Genomic DNA, 16,197 nt, shown 5'->3' on the forward strand with positions numbered 1-16,197 from the left:
ATTATTAATGCCAAAAAAAAAAATTTACCCGGACTTCGAATTATACAATTTAAAAAACACAAAAACATTTTTTAAAAAAAAAAAAAACAAACGCTGAAGGTGTGTTACATTCTAAAAATAATTTTTTCTTATTATTATTTAAATTAGAATTTTCTTTAAATAAATTACACGTTAAATTTAAATATATATATCTAGTCAAAAAAATACAATAATTTACTTAAAAAAAACTTTTTTTTTTTATTTAAAAAACATTTAAAATTAAAAACAACACAAATCCTTATTTGCTAAAAACATTTGTTACCTGATAAATAAATAAATAAGATCAATGAGCTTTAATATTTTATGTTATTCGAGTTTAAATAATTTAAACGATGTAAAAAGTATTAAGATGTAAACATATGGGAAATTAGGAAAATGGTTTAAGGTTTAATAGGTTTTTCGATAATGTTGTGTGACATGCAAGAAGGAAGAGAAGATAATTGTTTTGTAGTGTAATTAATAAAAATATATATATATTTTTTTAATACCAAATTTATTATTTAATAACCCTTTTTTATTTACATATAAGAGATGAATTTTGAACGAATTATAAAATTACTTTTATTCTGTCAGAGTGCGTTGAATCAGATTTATTTTACCTTTTGTATTTTTAAAGTAGTATATCAGTTTTTAATTAACTTTTTTTTCTTTTTTTTTTTTTTTGTTAACCCAGGAGAAATGCACTAACTTCCCCACACGATAGCAGGGAGAGTGGATGGCCTCCACCGTCGCGTGAAGTCCCGTCTTGGCACATTCGCGAACCTCCGCCCACCCGCGACCGATCGCGAGGAGCAAGATGTCATCTGCGTAACAAGTCAACGATACGCCTTCGGGAAGAACGATCCGGGTGAGGACGCGGTCGTAGGCGATGTTCCACAGGAGTGGTCCTAGAACCGATCCCTGAGGCACGCCGCAGAAGACGTCCGCCTTCCCGTCGTTCCGTCCGGTTTCTCGTGCGCGATCGTCCTCTCCGAGAGGAAGGAACCGATGATCGATGCCAAGTAGTTTAGAACAAATTTCGACGTCAGTCCGTCTCTTATCGCGGACCACGGTACCGAATTGAACGCGTTTTTGATGTCGACCGAGACGGCGATCGCGACGCTGCCCCGGCGAAGAGTGTCCCGGATTCCGGCGCACATGCGGTCGAGTGCGTCGGTCGTCGAACGGCCCACCCGAAAGCCGTACTGATTCGGAGAGAGGTCGTTCCTCCCTCCCCCTGATCGTAACTGTTCGTCTATCCAGAACGCCCTCGAACAACTTGCCCTCTACGTCGAGAAGTCAAAAAGACAAATCGGTCGATACGCGCTCGCGTCGTCGGATCCCTACCCGGTTTGTCTAGCAGAACTAGGTTCGCTTCTTTCCACGGTGTCGGAAACGTCGTCTCTCGGAAGCACGCGGTGTAGAGCGCCGAGAACGCGGTAATGCACGCCGTTCGGGCCCAGAACAAAGCATCTCTTCGAGGCCGCGTCGAGGAGAAGTCACTGCGGCGTCGCGATTTTCGTCGTAAGGGAAATCTGGCGGGGGAAACGCGAACGGTTCGACACGAGGGAAGTGCTCTGCGATCACTTCTGCGAGACACTCCTCCGTCATGCCAGTCGTCAGCGGTCCCGACGAATCCCTCAGTTTGTTAGTCATGAGACGGAATGAAAAACCCCACGGATCCAAATCCATTTTTCTCAAGAGTTCCTTCCAGCACGCCTCCTTGGAACTCCATATCACTCGGCGGATCCGAACCACCGAAGCCCTCCACTCCACATTTTAAACGCGCGAGTTCGTCGTCGTTCACGATATCCTCGTAACGTTCTCTCCATTTGATCTTAAGTCTTTTTTTGCCGACGAACCGGCGACGTGCGAGGCAGGACTTCTTCCACAATTCTCCTATCTCGTCCGTTCACCAGTACTTCGGCCGTTTATGCGTCTTCGCACGCGAACCGACCCTCTGCGTGCAGGAGTCCGAGATCCGTTGTAAGTAGTCCCAGTCTCCGACGGATCTCGGACTCCCCACGCCATATCGTGCACCTTTCTTGTTGCGCCTAGAGCAACTTTGTCTCTCCAGGCCTCCGCGGCGAGACACTCGGCGAGCCGTTCGTCTTCGAACGATTTTAGGCTCTACCGGGGAGGGACGATGCGAGGCCCGTCGGACGTGCCCCTCCTCTGAGCTCCGAGGAGCCCCGAATGAGAACGCCACGTAGGCGTGATCGCTCAGGGACTCGAAGTTGAAGAGGACCTCCCAGCCGGAGACCCGCGCCGCCGCCGCGGCGGACGCAATTGTGAGATCGATCGTGGACGATGAACTGGCGCTCGTCCAATTACTGTCTGAGCAATCGGCCGCGCGCTTTGTTCGAGTGACCCGTCCAGGACGTGTGTTTCGGACGAATGTTCCCGTCACCGAACCTATCCAGCTCCCTCGCTATCGTCCGCAACAGATCTTCGAAAGCTAGCAACGGACGATTTGGTGACGCGTATACCGAATCCAGAACCGAGTTTTGTTTTTTTTTTTTTTTGAAAATCCAGGAGAAATCCGGTTACGCACTAACCCCTCCTTTTTTTACGGAGGGAGTGTGGGGCTCGGTATGGATTTAAAGATAACTGTACCGGGAACCCATACCCATTAAAACTCCTGGGCATGTCGCAATAGCGTGGCTTATGCGAAGAGGCGGGGAGACGCTCGTGAGAGTAGAACCTAGATTTCAGTCTCCCCTCTCCGGTAAGCCAGAACGTTACCGTTCCAGCCGTACGATTCTCTTTTTTTTTCGGAGCATAAAACTCCGGACTTTTCGCGCTCGCGTTTGTGATCCTCTTCGAGAATCGCAAATCGCGAAATCGCGGACCACTCCCGGGGTCCACGAAGCAACGCGTCCACTAGGCCGCGAATCGACAGGTCGGGTCTGATGACTCCGACAAGCTACTGCCTGTGTTCTTCCCACGTGGGACCTTCCGCGACCGTGTGCCCGACGTCGTCCTCGGGCGCACCGCAGAACCAACACTCCGTCGTCTCCTCTCTGCCGATGCGAGCCAAGTACGAGCCGAACACTCCGTGACCCGTGAGAATCTGAGTGAAACGATAGGTCAAGTTTCCGTGACCCCGCCCCACCCAGTCCCCCACTCGGAGGCACAGGGCGAAGACGATTTCGCCCCCGTACCGTTTCCTCCCGTCGTCGAAAAGCACCTGCCACTTTCGGACCGTGCGATCGCGAAGTTCCCTGCGGAATCGGGCTCTCCTCGGCCCGCCGCGACCGCGATAGAGGACGATAGAGGACGAGTCTCTCCATCGCCAGGAGATCGAGCGGAGGAGCGTCCGATAGAAGGCAAGCACCCCCGCCGCGACGTCCCTGTACGCCGTCGACATCTTGTTCAGAGACGCCCTTTGATAGATGGTCCTCTCGCGAAGCGGCCACCGATTCGGCCCACACCGGTGCTCCGTACAGTGCCACGGAGTGAACGACTGTCGCGTACAATCGCCTGACCCTCGCTCCTGGACCCCGCAGGTTCGGCATCAGGCGCCCTAATGATGCGCTCGCTGCTCGGATCTTCGGTCCGAGGAGCGCGAGATGCTGCTCAAAAGTGATACCCGAGTCGAATGTGACCCCCAGGTACCTTAGCGTCGTCCCCAACCCGATCCTGAACCCCCCAGTCGACAGTGTCAGTCCGTTAAAAAGCCGATTCTTCGGACGATGGAATCCGCAAGCTTCCGTTTTCGGCAGAGACACCCGGAGTTCGATGCCGCGGATTACAGCCATCGTCGCGTGAAGTCCCATTTCGGTGCGACTGTGCATCCTAGCTGGGATAGTCGGGAACGAACTTCGAAACCAGTCCGTCCCTTATCGCGGACCATGGAGCGGAATTGAAGGCGTTTTTCACGTCGATGGAAACCGCGATCACGACTCTGCTCCGGCGCAGAGTTTCCTTGATCTCGTCTCGGACACGAACAAGCGCGTCGATTGTGGAACGGCCCGCCCGGTGCCATATTGATTCGAAGAGAGGTCGTTCCTCTCTTTGTCCGCCCCCATGTGACCGACTATCCGCGACGCCACGGCATGGCGCGTGGCGCGCTCGAACAACTTACCGTCCACGTCGAGAAGGCAAATCGGCCGATACGCCCTCGGCGTCGACGGATCCCTACTCGGTTTTTCGAGCAGCACGATGTTCGCTCGCCTCCACTGCTTCGGAAACGACGCCTCTTCGAAACACGTGGTGCAGAGCGACGAAAGACGCGAACACATCCCTCCGGCAGACTTGCCGAGGATCCGATAATGCACGCCGTTCGAGCCCGGAGCCGAGCGCTTCTTGGAGGCTGCGTCGAGGAGGACGCGAATCTCCCCTCGGTGACTCGTTCGCGATCGAAGGCGAAGCCCGCCGGAGGAAACGCGTAGGGCGCGATGCGAGGGAAGAGCTCCGCAATCACTTCGGCGAAAAACTCCCCCGTCATTCCGGCCGTCAGCGGCCCCGACGAATTTCGCAGCTTCTTCGTCAGGATTCGGAACGAAAAACCCCACGGATTCGAATCCACTTCACTCAGGAGCTCCTTCCAGCTCTCCTCTTTTGAACTGCTTATCGCTCGGCGAACCCAAACCCCACCACGCCCACCACTCCGCTTTAAGCCCCAGCAAAACTGCGTCGATCACGATTTCTTCGTAATCTTCTCCGCGGCGGAGGAGTTCCCGTTTCGTATCTTAGAACCGACGACGGGCGAGACAGGACTCCTTCCACAACTCTTCTATCTCGTCTGTCCACCAATATTTCGGCCGCTTGCGCTCGTTCGATCGCGAGCCGACCCTCCTCATGCACGAATCCGAGATGCGACGTAAATCGTCCCGGATCCTCCGCGCCATCTCGACGGCCTTTTCTTTCTCGGATCAAAATTGGCTCTTCGCCACGAATCCGCAGCGAGGCACTCGGCGAGCCGTTCTTCGTCGAACGATTTCAGGCTCCACCGGGGTGGGACGATGCGAGGCCCGTCGGACGAGGAGACAATCCTCCCGAACTCCGAGGAGCCCCGAACGAGAACGCCAGGTAGACGTGATCGCTCAGGGACTCGAAATCGGAAAGGACCGCCCAGCCGGAAACCCACGCCGAGGCCGCGACGAAAGAAACCGTGAGATTGATCGCGGACTCGCCGGTGGCCCGCACGCAAGTTTCACTCCCCTCTTGTTACGCACGGCGAAATGACGCGAGTCGAACCACTCCTTGAAGAGTCGACTGCGCACGTTGTTCGCGTATCTTAACCACGAAACGTGTTTCGCGTTGAAGTCGCCGCAGACGAGAGTGGGACGGGACCACCCCGAACAGATCGATTTCCCTCGAGAGCGCGTGCAAGAGATTTTCGAACTGGCTGACGGGACGATTCGGCGACACGTAAACGGACACCAAAACCGCGTTTCCTCATCCGACCAGAACGAAACCCTCCCCCCGGGACAGTTCTCGAGGCCTCGGCGTTTTGACCGAGTTCGCAAATAGTATCGCGGCCGCGCCGTCCTCGGATTCCAACCAAGAACCGTCGCGGCTTTTCCACCTTTTCGGAACGGCGTAAGGTTCCGAAATTATAACGACGACGACCTCCCACGCGCCTACCTCATTGAGCAGTAGGTCTTGCGCACCCCTGCAGTGATTGAGATTGACTTGAGATTGACATGTTTACTTCGAACTCTGGGCAGAGCCGTTCGTTCTCGGCTCGCACGAAAAAGCTCCCCGCGTCACACCCCCCTCTTTGAGCACCCCAACGGATGGCTTTGCTCCTCACCGAAGGTGCCGAGCACGAAGGACCGCCCAACCGGTGGTTAGCCGGACAGCCGGCCTCCGGGCATGTGGCGCAACAAACGGAGTTCGCGCAGTCGCGCGCCCGGTGCCCAGCCGCTCCGCACCTGAAGCAACGCTCCTGCGCTCCCTCGACCCTCCCCTCGAATTGCCCGGGATTCAGACCTCTGAAGCACACGGCCTTGGGCTTCGGCAGAAGAACCACCTGCGCTCTAACCCAACTGACGGTCACCTTGCCCGCCTCCAGGAGAACAGATGCGGCGGCTGCAGGAACGGACGCGAACCTCAGTCGCGGCCGTGCGCCCCCTCCGAGCGGAGGACGCACCAAAACGTCCGAGATAGGACATCCGCCTGCCCTAGACAACGCGAGAGCGACGTCGTGTGACGACGCGGACTCGCAGTGACTCTCGACGCGGAGGTCGACCCTTCTCGCGGGGCATGTCGCCGTGACCCCCATCGGCCCCACGATCTTCGAGAGCTCCGCCGCCTTGGCCGCCCTGTTTCCTCCCGTTGATCTCGAAAACCCTCCCCCAATTCGCGGGCGGACAGATCCTAAGGGAGTCGATACCTAATTTGGTAAGATCCACGCGATTCCTCGCGGCAGCCGGAGCCGACTTAGGCTTTGCCTTGTGGGACTTCGAGCGCTCCTGCACCCCCTTCTAGGAGGGAGCAGGAGTGGATTTATTGACTTCCTTCCTCTCGTCTTCAGCGACCCGCCTCGCACTTTTTCCCCTCTTACGCGGCCGCACCACGACGAAGCCGTCGCCTTCGCCATCGACGCAAACGTCGGCATGAACGACCTCTCGGGTTTCGGACCCGGCACCGAGCCCGAGAAGAAGATCACGGCCTCGGATGCGAACCAAGTACCGGCGCGACAACCCCCTCCCCCCGACGGAACCGGGCTCCGAGATCATCGCGATCTCGGCGCCCTACGTCCCTATCAAGTTAAGCAAAAGGTTTTGAGCCCCCATGCACCTGTTGAGACTAATTTGGTGAAACCTTCCCATGTTCATCGAGAGCTACCGGAGGAGCCGTTCGTTCTCGGCTGGCACGCGGAGGTTCCCCCTAACGTTTCCTACCATCCTACCAGTTCGGATCCCCAACGAAAGAGTGTACCCCTGACGGCTGGTGCCCCGCACGAAGACCCCCGAGCCGGTGTTGAGCCGGTCGGTCGGCCTTCAAACAGGGAGCATGGCTACCTTGCCCTCCTCAAGGTATCCAAGTTGAGGGTTTATAGTCAACGTGGGAAATCCAATCCCAGAATCCCCGCCCTTAAAACATCTTCTATACCTAGCCTCCGTGTAGTTGGATTACAGGAATGTTCCACAACTCCCGGCTAACTATTTTTTTCTTCCCGTAAATTTTTTGTTTTCAAATGGAAAAAAAAAAAAAATTGTAATTCCGTATAAAAAAAAACTTTATTTGAAAAATTTTTATTAATATTTAGTTTTAATTAACTCCTTTAAAAAATGCCATGCTTTTTGTAATACATTTATGGCTTAAAAAAAGGAGTATCATGTTTTAACATATACACATGGTCGATGATTACAAAGCAAAATTTTTAAAAAATAAATTTAAGTTGTTATTAATATAATTTTTTTTTTGTTTAAACAAATGTTATGTTAAATATTTATTTAAAAACAAGAAAAAAAAAGTTTCTTGAACTTTTTTTTTTTTAAAGCCTCGTGTTACAGCCACAATTATTTATATATATATATATATTTATAAATTTAATTACTTTTAATTTTTTTTTTTTTTTACAACGCAACACATATAAACAAAAATATGATTTATAATGAAATATTACATATGATCAATCAAACATTATATAAATTTATTTTTTAATATAATTTAATATTTGGCAACAAAAAAAAAAAAATTTTTTTATTTTCTTTTAACTCCTACTTTTTTTTTTTTTTACATAAAAATTTCAATGGAAATTAAAATGGAGAAATTTTACAGATAAAAAATATTTAATTATCTTTAATTTTCTTTTGTGGAAACTCATGTTATAAAACCTTTTTATGTTACATTTGCAACTTAATAATTTTTTTTTTTTTTTAAATAGACTATTACTTTTTTAAATCGCTGGATGCGGCGGTTGTAGTTGATATTATTTGACTTTTTGAATTAGTAACCGATTCTCTTAAACTTCTCGATGAAGATGTATTAGTTTGTCCTGAAGTTGAGAATTGTTTTATACTTCTTAAAGGATACCTAATCCGATGAGAAAGTTGTTGAAACATCTTAAACAAACAAATAATTACTTAAATTAATTAAAAAGTAATTAACGGAATTAAAAATTTCATATTATTAAAATTTTAACCCGAATTATTTTGTCGAAGGTATTTTAATTATTAACCTTTTTTTTAAGGACGAAAACAGCAAATATAAAAACTCCATGAAGTGCATTAGCAGTGTCGGTTATGTACCAAATCGGATGAGGAGCAAAAAATGAAATAATTTCCAAACTCCAAGTTATTCCCATGACAATAAATAATTTTCCATTAATAATAAATCTGTGATAAAAAAAAAACGCCATCGAATAAATATCAGTAATTTATTTATAATTAATTTTGTTTATTATTTGAAAAAAAAAATAATAATTTGATAAATTACATCTGCGCAAATCATATCAAGAGCCAAAAAAAAAAAAAAAATTGATTTAATTCTAATTAAAAAAAAAAAGGAAAAAATGTCAGATTTTTTAAATTCATTGTTTTGTTTACTTTTTTCTTTTTTTTTATTGATAGTTTTGTTCTTCGTTGGAAAATATTTTTAAAACTGTGTGTGTGTGTGAGACCTCATTTAACTCTGTTTAAAAAAAAAAAATTAAAAATATTTTTCAACAATATTTACTGATCTCTGTTGGCTGCAAATTTTGAATGTTTTTGTTTTCCCATTTTCGCAACATCAAGTTTAACTTTTCTTATTTTCATAGCCGTTTGAATATAAAAAACAATGTTACATGTTATTATTAATGAAATCGGTGCTATAAAAAATAAATAAATTGCTTTCGTTTGCCCTAAAAAACAAAAAAAGAAATTTAATGTGAAACGATTTAAATATACAATAAAATTCAAACGATAATAATAATAATTAATTCTTACTTGAAAACCAACAATTTTCTTCTCCAATATCCGGTTTTAATGAAGAAAAAGGAAAATTATCCATTTGATTAACGATAGCACATGCGGTTGTTATCAAACATGGAAAAAACCAAGCATATAACGAATACCATAGAAATTTTGTTTTTTTACTCTTGTCTGATTTTGATCTTTCCAGGCTCCGAACAACTCTTAAGAAACAAACAAAAAAAAATTTTTTTTTTTAATTCGTTGATGAAAGAATGAAAACAGATTTTTAAAACACACAAAAATTAATTTTTTTTTTTAAATAAATAAATCGAATAATTTATTAATTGTTCATAAGGTTAAAAATATTGGCAAAATAAATTTTTATATTAAATTAAAACATTTTTTTATTCGGTTTTCAAAATTTAATTTTCACCGAAAAAAACCGAAAGAATATACTGTTTATAAACGGTCAACAAACAAACAAATAAACAAACAAAGAGTAAAATACATTTGTGAAAATAATTTTTTTTTTTGTCCAAAATGTTTTAAACAAAAGAGTCAAATAAAAAAAAAAAATCTTTTGAAGTTTAACCCAATGTAAATAAAATAACATAAACATGGTGGTAAAACCTTATTATAAGTGGTTACTAATTAGCAGGTACATGGTAGGTTTTTATACTCATTGACTAAAATTTACTTTTAATTAAGTATTTATTTTAATATATATATTTACCTAAACGTTTTCCAAACATCAAACGATATAACATTTAACCAAAAAAATGCCGCCAGAAAGGAAAACAATATGGCATACCCTAAAAAAAAGTATAAAATATAAAACAATTAAAAAAGTTTTTTTTTTTTAAAACAAATTTGTTTGATGTTAAAATACAACAAACAAGGAAGTCATTTTTTCAAATCCCTTTGAACTTTTATTATTTATTTATTTTATTTTTTGTGTTAAAAAAAAAAGATGAAATAAACAATAAGAGCGAAATAGTTTTTTTCTATGGAAATAATCAATAGATAGACGCCTTATTTAAAGTGAAAGTAAATAAATAATAATTAAATTAACACTTACCCATGTAAATGCAAAGACGTTTGTTAAGTTCTGTTGATTTTAATCCGACAATTGCTAAACAAAGGTAAGCGGTAAAAAGACTACAAATGTAGCACATAATTGTTTTACCGTACAAATTTCTAGATTTTGGAGAAAATAAATAAAATAAAAATGTAAACAAAAGAAACGTGCATGAAATAATAAGACCAGAAGACAAAAGCAAATATTGAAGATTTGAATTTTCAAAATTAGAGGATCCTTTTGCGAAACATAAAAAACTTCCGATTTCGCTGTAATTACCAAATTCAACGTGTTCTAAACAGAAATCGTTTTTTTTAAAACATTTTTTATACATTGGAACGTATAAATTTCCAGAAACATCTAAATAACTTATTTCTCCTTCGTCTCTTTCGAGTAGATATTTTCCTTGTTTTTCACAGGCATCGCCCAGGAGTAGCCCATAATCTGACAACGTTATCGAATTATCAGAATCCAAAGATGGCAAACGAAAAAATTCTGGATGAAAAGGATGATTTGTCCTTTGACATTTACGACCCATCGGACCGTATGATTGTTTGAGCGGACAACATTTTCGAAAACATTTTTTATTCAAACAAATTTCATTAGAATCTTGACAAATTAAAACGATAGTTTGATTTAAATAATTAGGATTTTTATCGATGCAATAATTTTTGTAAATTGTTTCGTTTATTTTTATACCCAAACCTTCGAATTCAATTTTTGTTAATAAATAAGTCGATACGACGGAATTGTTGTCGCAACGAGGTTCATTTTCGACAAACAAATACTTGGTACCATCCTGATTATTTAGTCCGTTGAAAAAAAATTCCGTTAAATTTTTTGTGTAATTGTCATTGTCGAATTCGACGCAATTGTAATTTTCAATATCGAAATATGAATTCAAAGAGCAACATTTATTTATAAATAATTTATTATTCCTTTCGTTCGTAAAAAAATAATTTCCTTCGAAAAAATTATATTGCTGAGTGTGAGGGGTTAAGAGTTTTCTATAATTAGGTATGTCTTCGTGATCACTATATTCCACAATGTAATTTTTTTTTGCTGTGTCGTTTGTTGTACGAGTTGCAACGTCAGCAACAACCAAATGACGTGAATTAGAATTTCCACATTCCCATTTGTAATCATCATCATCATCAAATTTATTTGATTTTACTAAACGAAATTTTATTTGTATCAAGACCACGAGTAAAAGTAATAATTCCACTTTAATTCTAAACATTTTAATAACATAATTATTGTATGTGATATAAAATACAAAAAAAAAAAAAAGACGAATTATAATTTTTTTTTTATTTAAACAAATTCTTCGTGTTGGCGATTCTGCGATTCACGAACAACTGGCCAATGTTTGTTTGACATTCCCAATGCCAATAAGAATTTACAGTATTGTGTAAATAACCATGGAAAAAAAAAAATACACTTATAGGAAAAACCAAGAGGAATAAGAGAAAAAAAAATTAAATTGAAAATGAATAATCTAAAAAAAAAAAAAGTGATTTTCTTATTATTTTTTTCAAAAAAATAATAATAATTGAACTAAAAATAAAACTAAAATTATTAATATATTTTTGTTATATGAATAAATCATTCTGTTGCAATTTCAATTTAAAATAAAAACATTTTTTTTGTTCTGTTAGTATATTAGGAATGAAATATTAACAACGATACATTTTACTGATTGTTCACATTATAATGTGATGTTAATAATAATAATATTAATAATATTTCCAAATGATCCTTGAATAAATAATCAATAACATTGAAAATTAATTAGCAATGAAATCAAATTCAAATAATCATTTTTTTTTTTAATTATTAAGTAAAAATTTCATATAAGTATAGTATATTAAGTATAGTATAAGTAAAGTATAAAATTTTATTATAAGTAAGTAATTTTTCACAAATAAACAAAAGAAATCATTAATTAAAAAAAATTTTATTTATTTTTATTACGTTATATACGGTAAAGGAAGTTAAACTTAATTTTAGTTGGCTGCTATGAATGACTAACTACTGGAGTCAACTGAGTGACTTACTTAAAAAAGTTTTTTTTTTTTGTAATTTAAACTAAAAACTTAAAAAATAAAATAAAATTCACTCGATAACTTTTATTAAATATTAATATAAAATTTGAGACTTTTATCATTATCCCAAAAAATAAAAGGTTTATATAAAAGGTTTCAACCGAAAATATCAATAGATTGTCAAAGGCAACGGTTGTATTTTTAACGGTTTTTTTGTTTCGTTAATCCTTAATCACAACAAAGGCAGCTATCTTAAACAAAGTTTTTTTTTATAATAATAATAATAATGAAAAAGGAACTTGAATTTATATTTTCTGGCGTTCCAAAATTAAGAGAATTAAAATATTTTTTGGCAGCATTTAATTACAAAAGGGAAAGTTTTTGGTCGGTTGGTAATTATCAAAAAATATTAGCGAGGTATTAATTTTTTGTGTGTTATTATAAATTTGAAGGATATTTTTTATAAATTACACAACCTTGATGTTGATAAATTTATTATTATTATTATTTAGACAAATCATACAAGTTCATGATGACGTTTTAACCGCACCCGTAAAAGGAAGACCACACGAAATTTATTTTATTATTTCAAACGATAGTTATCAACCCGAAAAATTAACAAAAATGGCGGATAATTTTAATTTAAATTTTAACGGCCCGTATCCGTTGAATTATAATATTTATCTTCAATGCATTTGCTTTACATTAAATCACAAAATTTCTTCTTCGGATTGGAATTTGATAAAAAATTATTTTGTACGAAATGAAAATTTTTTTAAATTAAATGACACAATTGAAAGTGTACAATTAACTTATTTTCTCACGGGTAAAAATTTTATTTATTTATTTATTTATTTTACAATCGAAATTTAACGAATCGACAAAATTATTAAATTATTCATTTGCATTTAATAATTTATAAAATTTATTAGATGGAAATTTTGGAATTTATTTAAAACCAGGAATTCTTAAATTATTTCATTTGAATCCATCAAACCTGAAGAATATCGATTTTACTTTTGCTAATGAAGGAAAAAAATCAATTGAAATAAAAAAAAAGGTTTATGTATTACCATACCTTAATGTAGCCACAGCAGTTAACATTTGTGCCAACCTACCGACCTCATCTCCTTTTAAAAATTATGCTGATATTAAAAACTATTGGAAAATTTTAGTAAGTATTTTGTCAAGTAAGAATAATTGATGATTAAAAATTTTTTTTAAATGTTTATTTAATTTGCGTGTGTCTGTGCGTGTGTCTGTGCGCGTGTGTGTGTTTTAGCATAACTACAACTTACCTGAAAATGACGAAGGAATGTTTTACGTTGAAGTTATATTTGATTGGAGTAATTATAAATACGTTTATCCGATGATTTGTGTTTATGAAAATCCACCATTTCAACAAGAAACATTAAATAATAATAATAATAATAATAATGATTTTATAAAAGCAATAGAAAATAACTTAAGAAAAATATGTGGGAGCCATGTTCAATTTAAACTTGGAGAAAAATCGGTTTGTAATTGTTTCTTTTTAAATATTTAAAATAATACGACAGTATGTTTAACTAATTACTTTTACAATAGAATAATAATAATAATAATAATAATAATAATAATAATTGTGTTAAACGAAATATAAAATTAAAATACGATTTTATCACAATTTATTTAAAATTTTTAGGAAACGATTCAACCGAATTCGCCTGGATCGTTAACACCGCATTACGACGAGATATTAAATAATAATAATAATAATAACCATGACGAATTTAAAATTGAAAAAAAAACAATAGAGAAAAATGTATTTTTGTAAAAATTTTTTAAAAGTAAATTTAATATTTACCATAAATATTAAAATAATAATATAAATAAATTTTAATTTTTTTTTAGATATTGAATAATCACGAAGAAAATTCATCGGGTTTTTCTTTTTCGCGACAAGTACTTCCTTCTACCGGAAATGAAACGGGCGAAAAATTTTTATGCCATCAAAAAAAAAATTCTGAATGTGGTTTTGATTATAAATCTTCCTTTGAACGCGAAGAGAATTATGAATTGTTTGAAAATATAAAATCTTCTGCTTATTTAAAAAAATTACATTGTTTTACGGTTCCCATATTATTAAAATTTTGTAAACAGAATAATATAAAAGTTAAATCAAAGGAAAAGAAAAAAATATTAATTGATAAAATTCATCATTTTTTTTTTCTTGTGAATTAAAAACATTAAAACATTTAAATATCGTAAAAATAAAAATTTTTTTCTGATTTATTATATACGTTAAATTATTGTTTAATCCATTCGATATGTTTCTTATAAAATCATAACTATTAAAAAAGTAAAAAAATTCTTATTTATTATTAAATTGGTAGTATTAGTCATTATTAAGCGGCCATATTGAATTTTACTTACGGAGAAAAACTCTTTTAAAAATACTGCGCAGTTAGTCGTCTTCGATTTTTGCTGTTAAAAATATATGTAAAATCGTCTGCGTGACATCAAATGGCGATAACAACAACAACAAAAACAACAAAAATTATGTTTTGAAAATTATTTATGAATTTTTATAATGAAAATAAAAGTCTAACAATTGGAATATGTGGAAAAATAAAAATGGTAGTTCGAAAAAAGATAGTGGTACTCCATCAAAAGCAACAAGTCAAAATTTAGAATCGTTATCCGAAGACGAAGAAAAAATAAAAATGAATATTATTGGAAATGATGAAACTTGGTCGATAGGTACGACAAATGAAACGACAATAGAAAAAATTAAATTAATGGCTTTGTCTCATTTTTTCAATACAAATGATTCTCATAAACTTGCACCTAAATATAGACTTATAAGCGTTTCCGAAAAAAGACCCCTACCTAACACGAGTACTTTGTTTCAAGAAGGACTTAGAAATAACGGTAAGTTATTACGTCATTATTTTTAAACTACCTATCGATAATTAAAGGTTTTAACGTTTGAAAAAATTTAAGATGAGCTTTTATTGGTCGAATCTTATATTCCTCCAATTAAAGAACTACCAACACCTGATTCTTTAAAAGGTCCCACACCTGTTCAGATAAATAGTATTACTCATAATCAAAGAGAAAAAAATGCAATAAGAAAATATCCACAAGCAGAATGTGCCGCCGATGTGAGTACTTAAATATATATATAAACAAATAACGTAGACATTTTAATTTAAGTTTTTTTTCATATTTGTAACCTTTTACCAGTTTCATCGAGAAGTTAGAAAAATTCTCATGTCTTTATGCGAAGTATCGGCAAAAATATTATCACCAACTCCGGATTCACAAAAAATAATAAAATTAATAGCGGAACAGCTTTCAGCAAGACGGGTATCAGAAATAAATCCAACTTCCATAAAAGCATTAATAGATATGGGTTTTACTAAGCAACAAGCAGTAACAGCATTAAAAAAAAAGTAAGCCGTAATATAATTAAAATAAAGAAAGTTTAACAAAAAAAAAAAAAAAATTATTATTATTATTATTATGTTTTAAATGCAGTATTAATCATAGAGAAGCTTTAGAATGGTTAATTGAACATTCAAACGATCCAAATTTCAATGCTGAAGATGATTCCGATGGCGGACCCGGTCCGTCAACGAGCGCACAAATTTCCAGTTCAAATTTAACATTAGTTCAAGCCGTTAACGAAATGTTAGAAAAATTTCGTAAAATAAGAATGAAAGATTTTAAACCTAATCCAAAATCAGTAACCATTTTACAAGAAATGGGATTTAAATCGGAAGATGCACAAGAGGCACTTAGAGTAACGGGAAATAATCAAAATGCAGCTTGCGAATGGTTATTGGGAGACAGGCGTCCAAGTTTACAAGATTTAGATAAAGGAATGGATCCTGATAGTACGATATATAAAGCAATTATGAGTAATGCTTCCGTCCAACTTAGTTTAAACAATCCGAGAATGTTACTTGCTTTTCTCTCCATGTTGGATAATCCTAATAGTGCAAACTTGTGGTTGAATGATCCTGAAGCTGCACCGGCTTTAAACACAATATTTAAAATATATCATTCGGAAAAACATGTCAATCACTTTTCGTGACATTAATTTTCTTATTTAAATTAAAAACAATTTTAAAAAATTATAATTTTTTTTTTTAGAACTCATTTAAAATTTATAGTATAAAACAAAAAAAAAAAAAAAAATTAATTCACGCACATATGA

The 16,197-nt window shown here is 37.7% G+C and overlaps 3 protein-coding genes across 3 annotated transcripts; 1 reads left to right on the plus strand and 2 right to left on the minus strand.

The window, feature by feature from the left end:
• Positions 1 to 926: 926 nt before the first annotated feature.
• Positions 927 to 4,262, minus strand: Phum_PHUM163690 (endonuclease/reverse transcriptase, putative; the record flags this gene model as incomplete). Its single annotated transcript, XM_002424880.1, has 2 exons — positions 927 to 1,255; positions 4,055 to 4,262. 2 exons carry the CDS (start codon positions 4,260 to 4,262, stop codon positions 927 to 929), a joined length of 537 nt encoding a protein of 178 aa, XP_002424925.1.
• A 3,603-nt stretch (positions 4,263 to 7,865) lies between these two features.
• Positions 7,866 to 11,188, minus strand: Phum_PHUM163700 (class B secretin-like G-protein coupled receptor GPRmth8, putative; the record flags this gene model as incomplete). Its single annotated transcript, XM_002424881.1, has 6 exons — positions 7,866 to 8,039; positions 8,156 to 8,312; positions 8,653 to 8,818; positions 8,904 to 9,079; positions 9,604 to 9,682; positions 9,949 to 11,188. The coding sequence occupies 6 exons, from the start codon at positions 11,186 to 11,188 to the stop codon at positions 7,866 to 7,868; spliced, it is 1,992 nt and encodes a 663-aa protein (XP_002424926.1).
• Positions 11,189 to 14,593: 3,405 nt separating this feature from the next.
• Phum_PHUM163710 (ubx domain-containing protein, putative) lies at positions 14,594 to 16,074 on the plus strand (the record flags this gene model as incomplete). Its single annotated transcript, XM_002424882.1, has 4 exons — positions 14,594 to 14,906; positions 14,979 to 15,139; positions 15,222 to 15,430; positions 15,516 to 16,074. The coding sequence occupies 4 exons, from the start codon at positions 14,594 to 14,596 to the stop codon at positions 16,072 to 16,074; spliced, it is 1,242 nt and encodes a 413-aa protein (XP_002424927.1).
• Between the last annotated feature and the right edge of the window lie 123 nt (positions 16,075 to 16,197).

This window comes from Pediculus humanus, genomic scaffold (assembly GCF_000006295.1).
Source record: "Pediculus humanus corporis 1103172107512 genomic scaffold, whole genome shotgun sequence".
NCBI classification, from domain to species: domain Eukaryota; kingdom Metazoa; phylum Arthropoda; class Insecta; order Psocodea; family Pediculidae; genus Pediculus; species Pediculus humanus.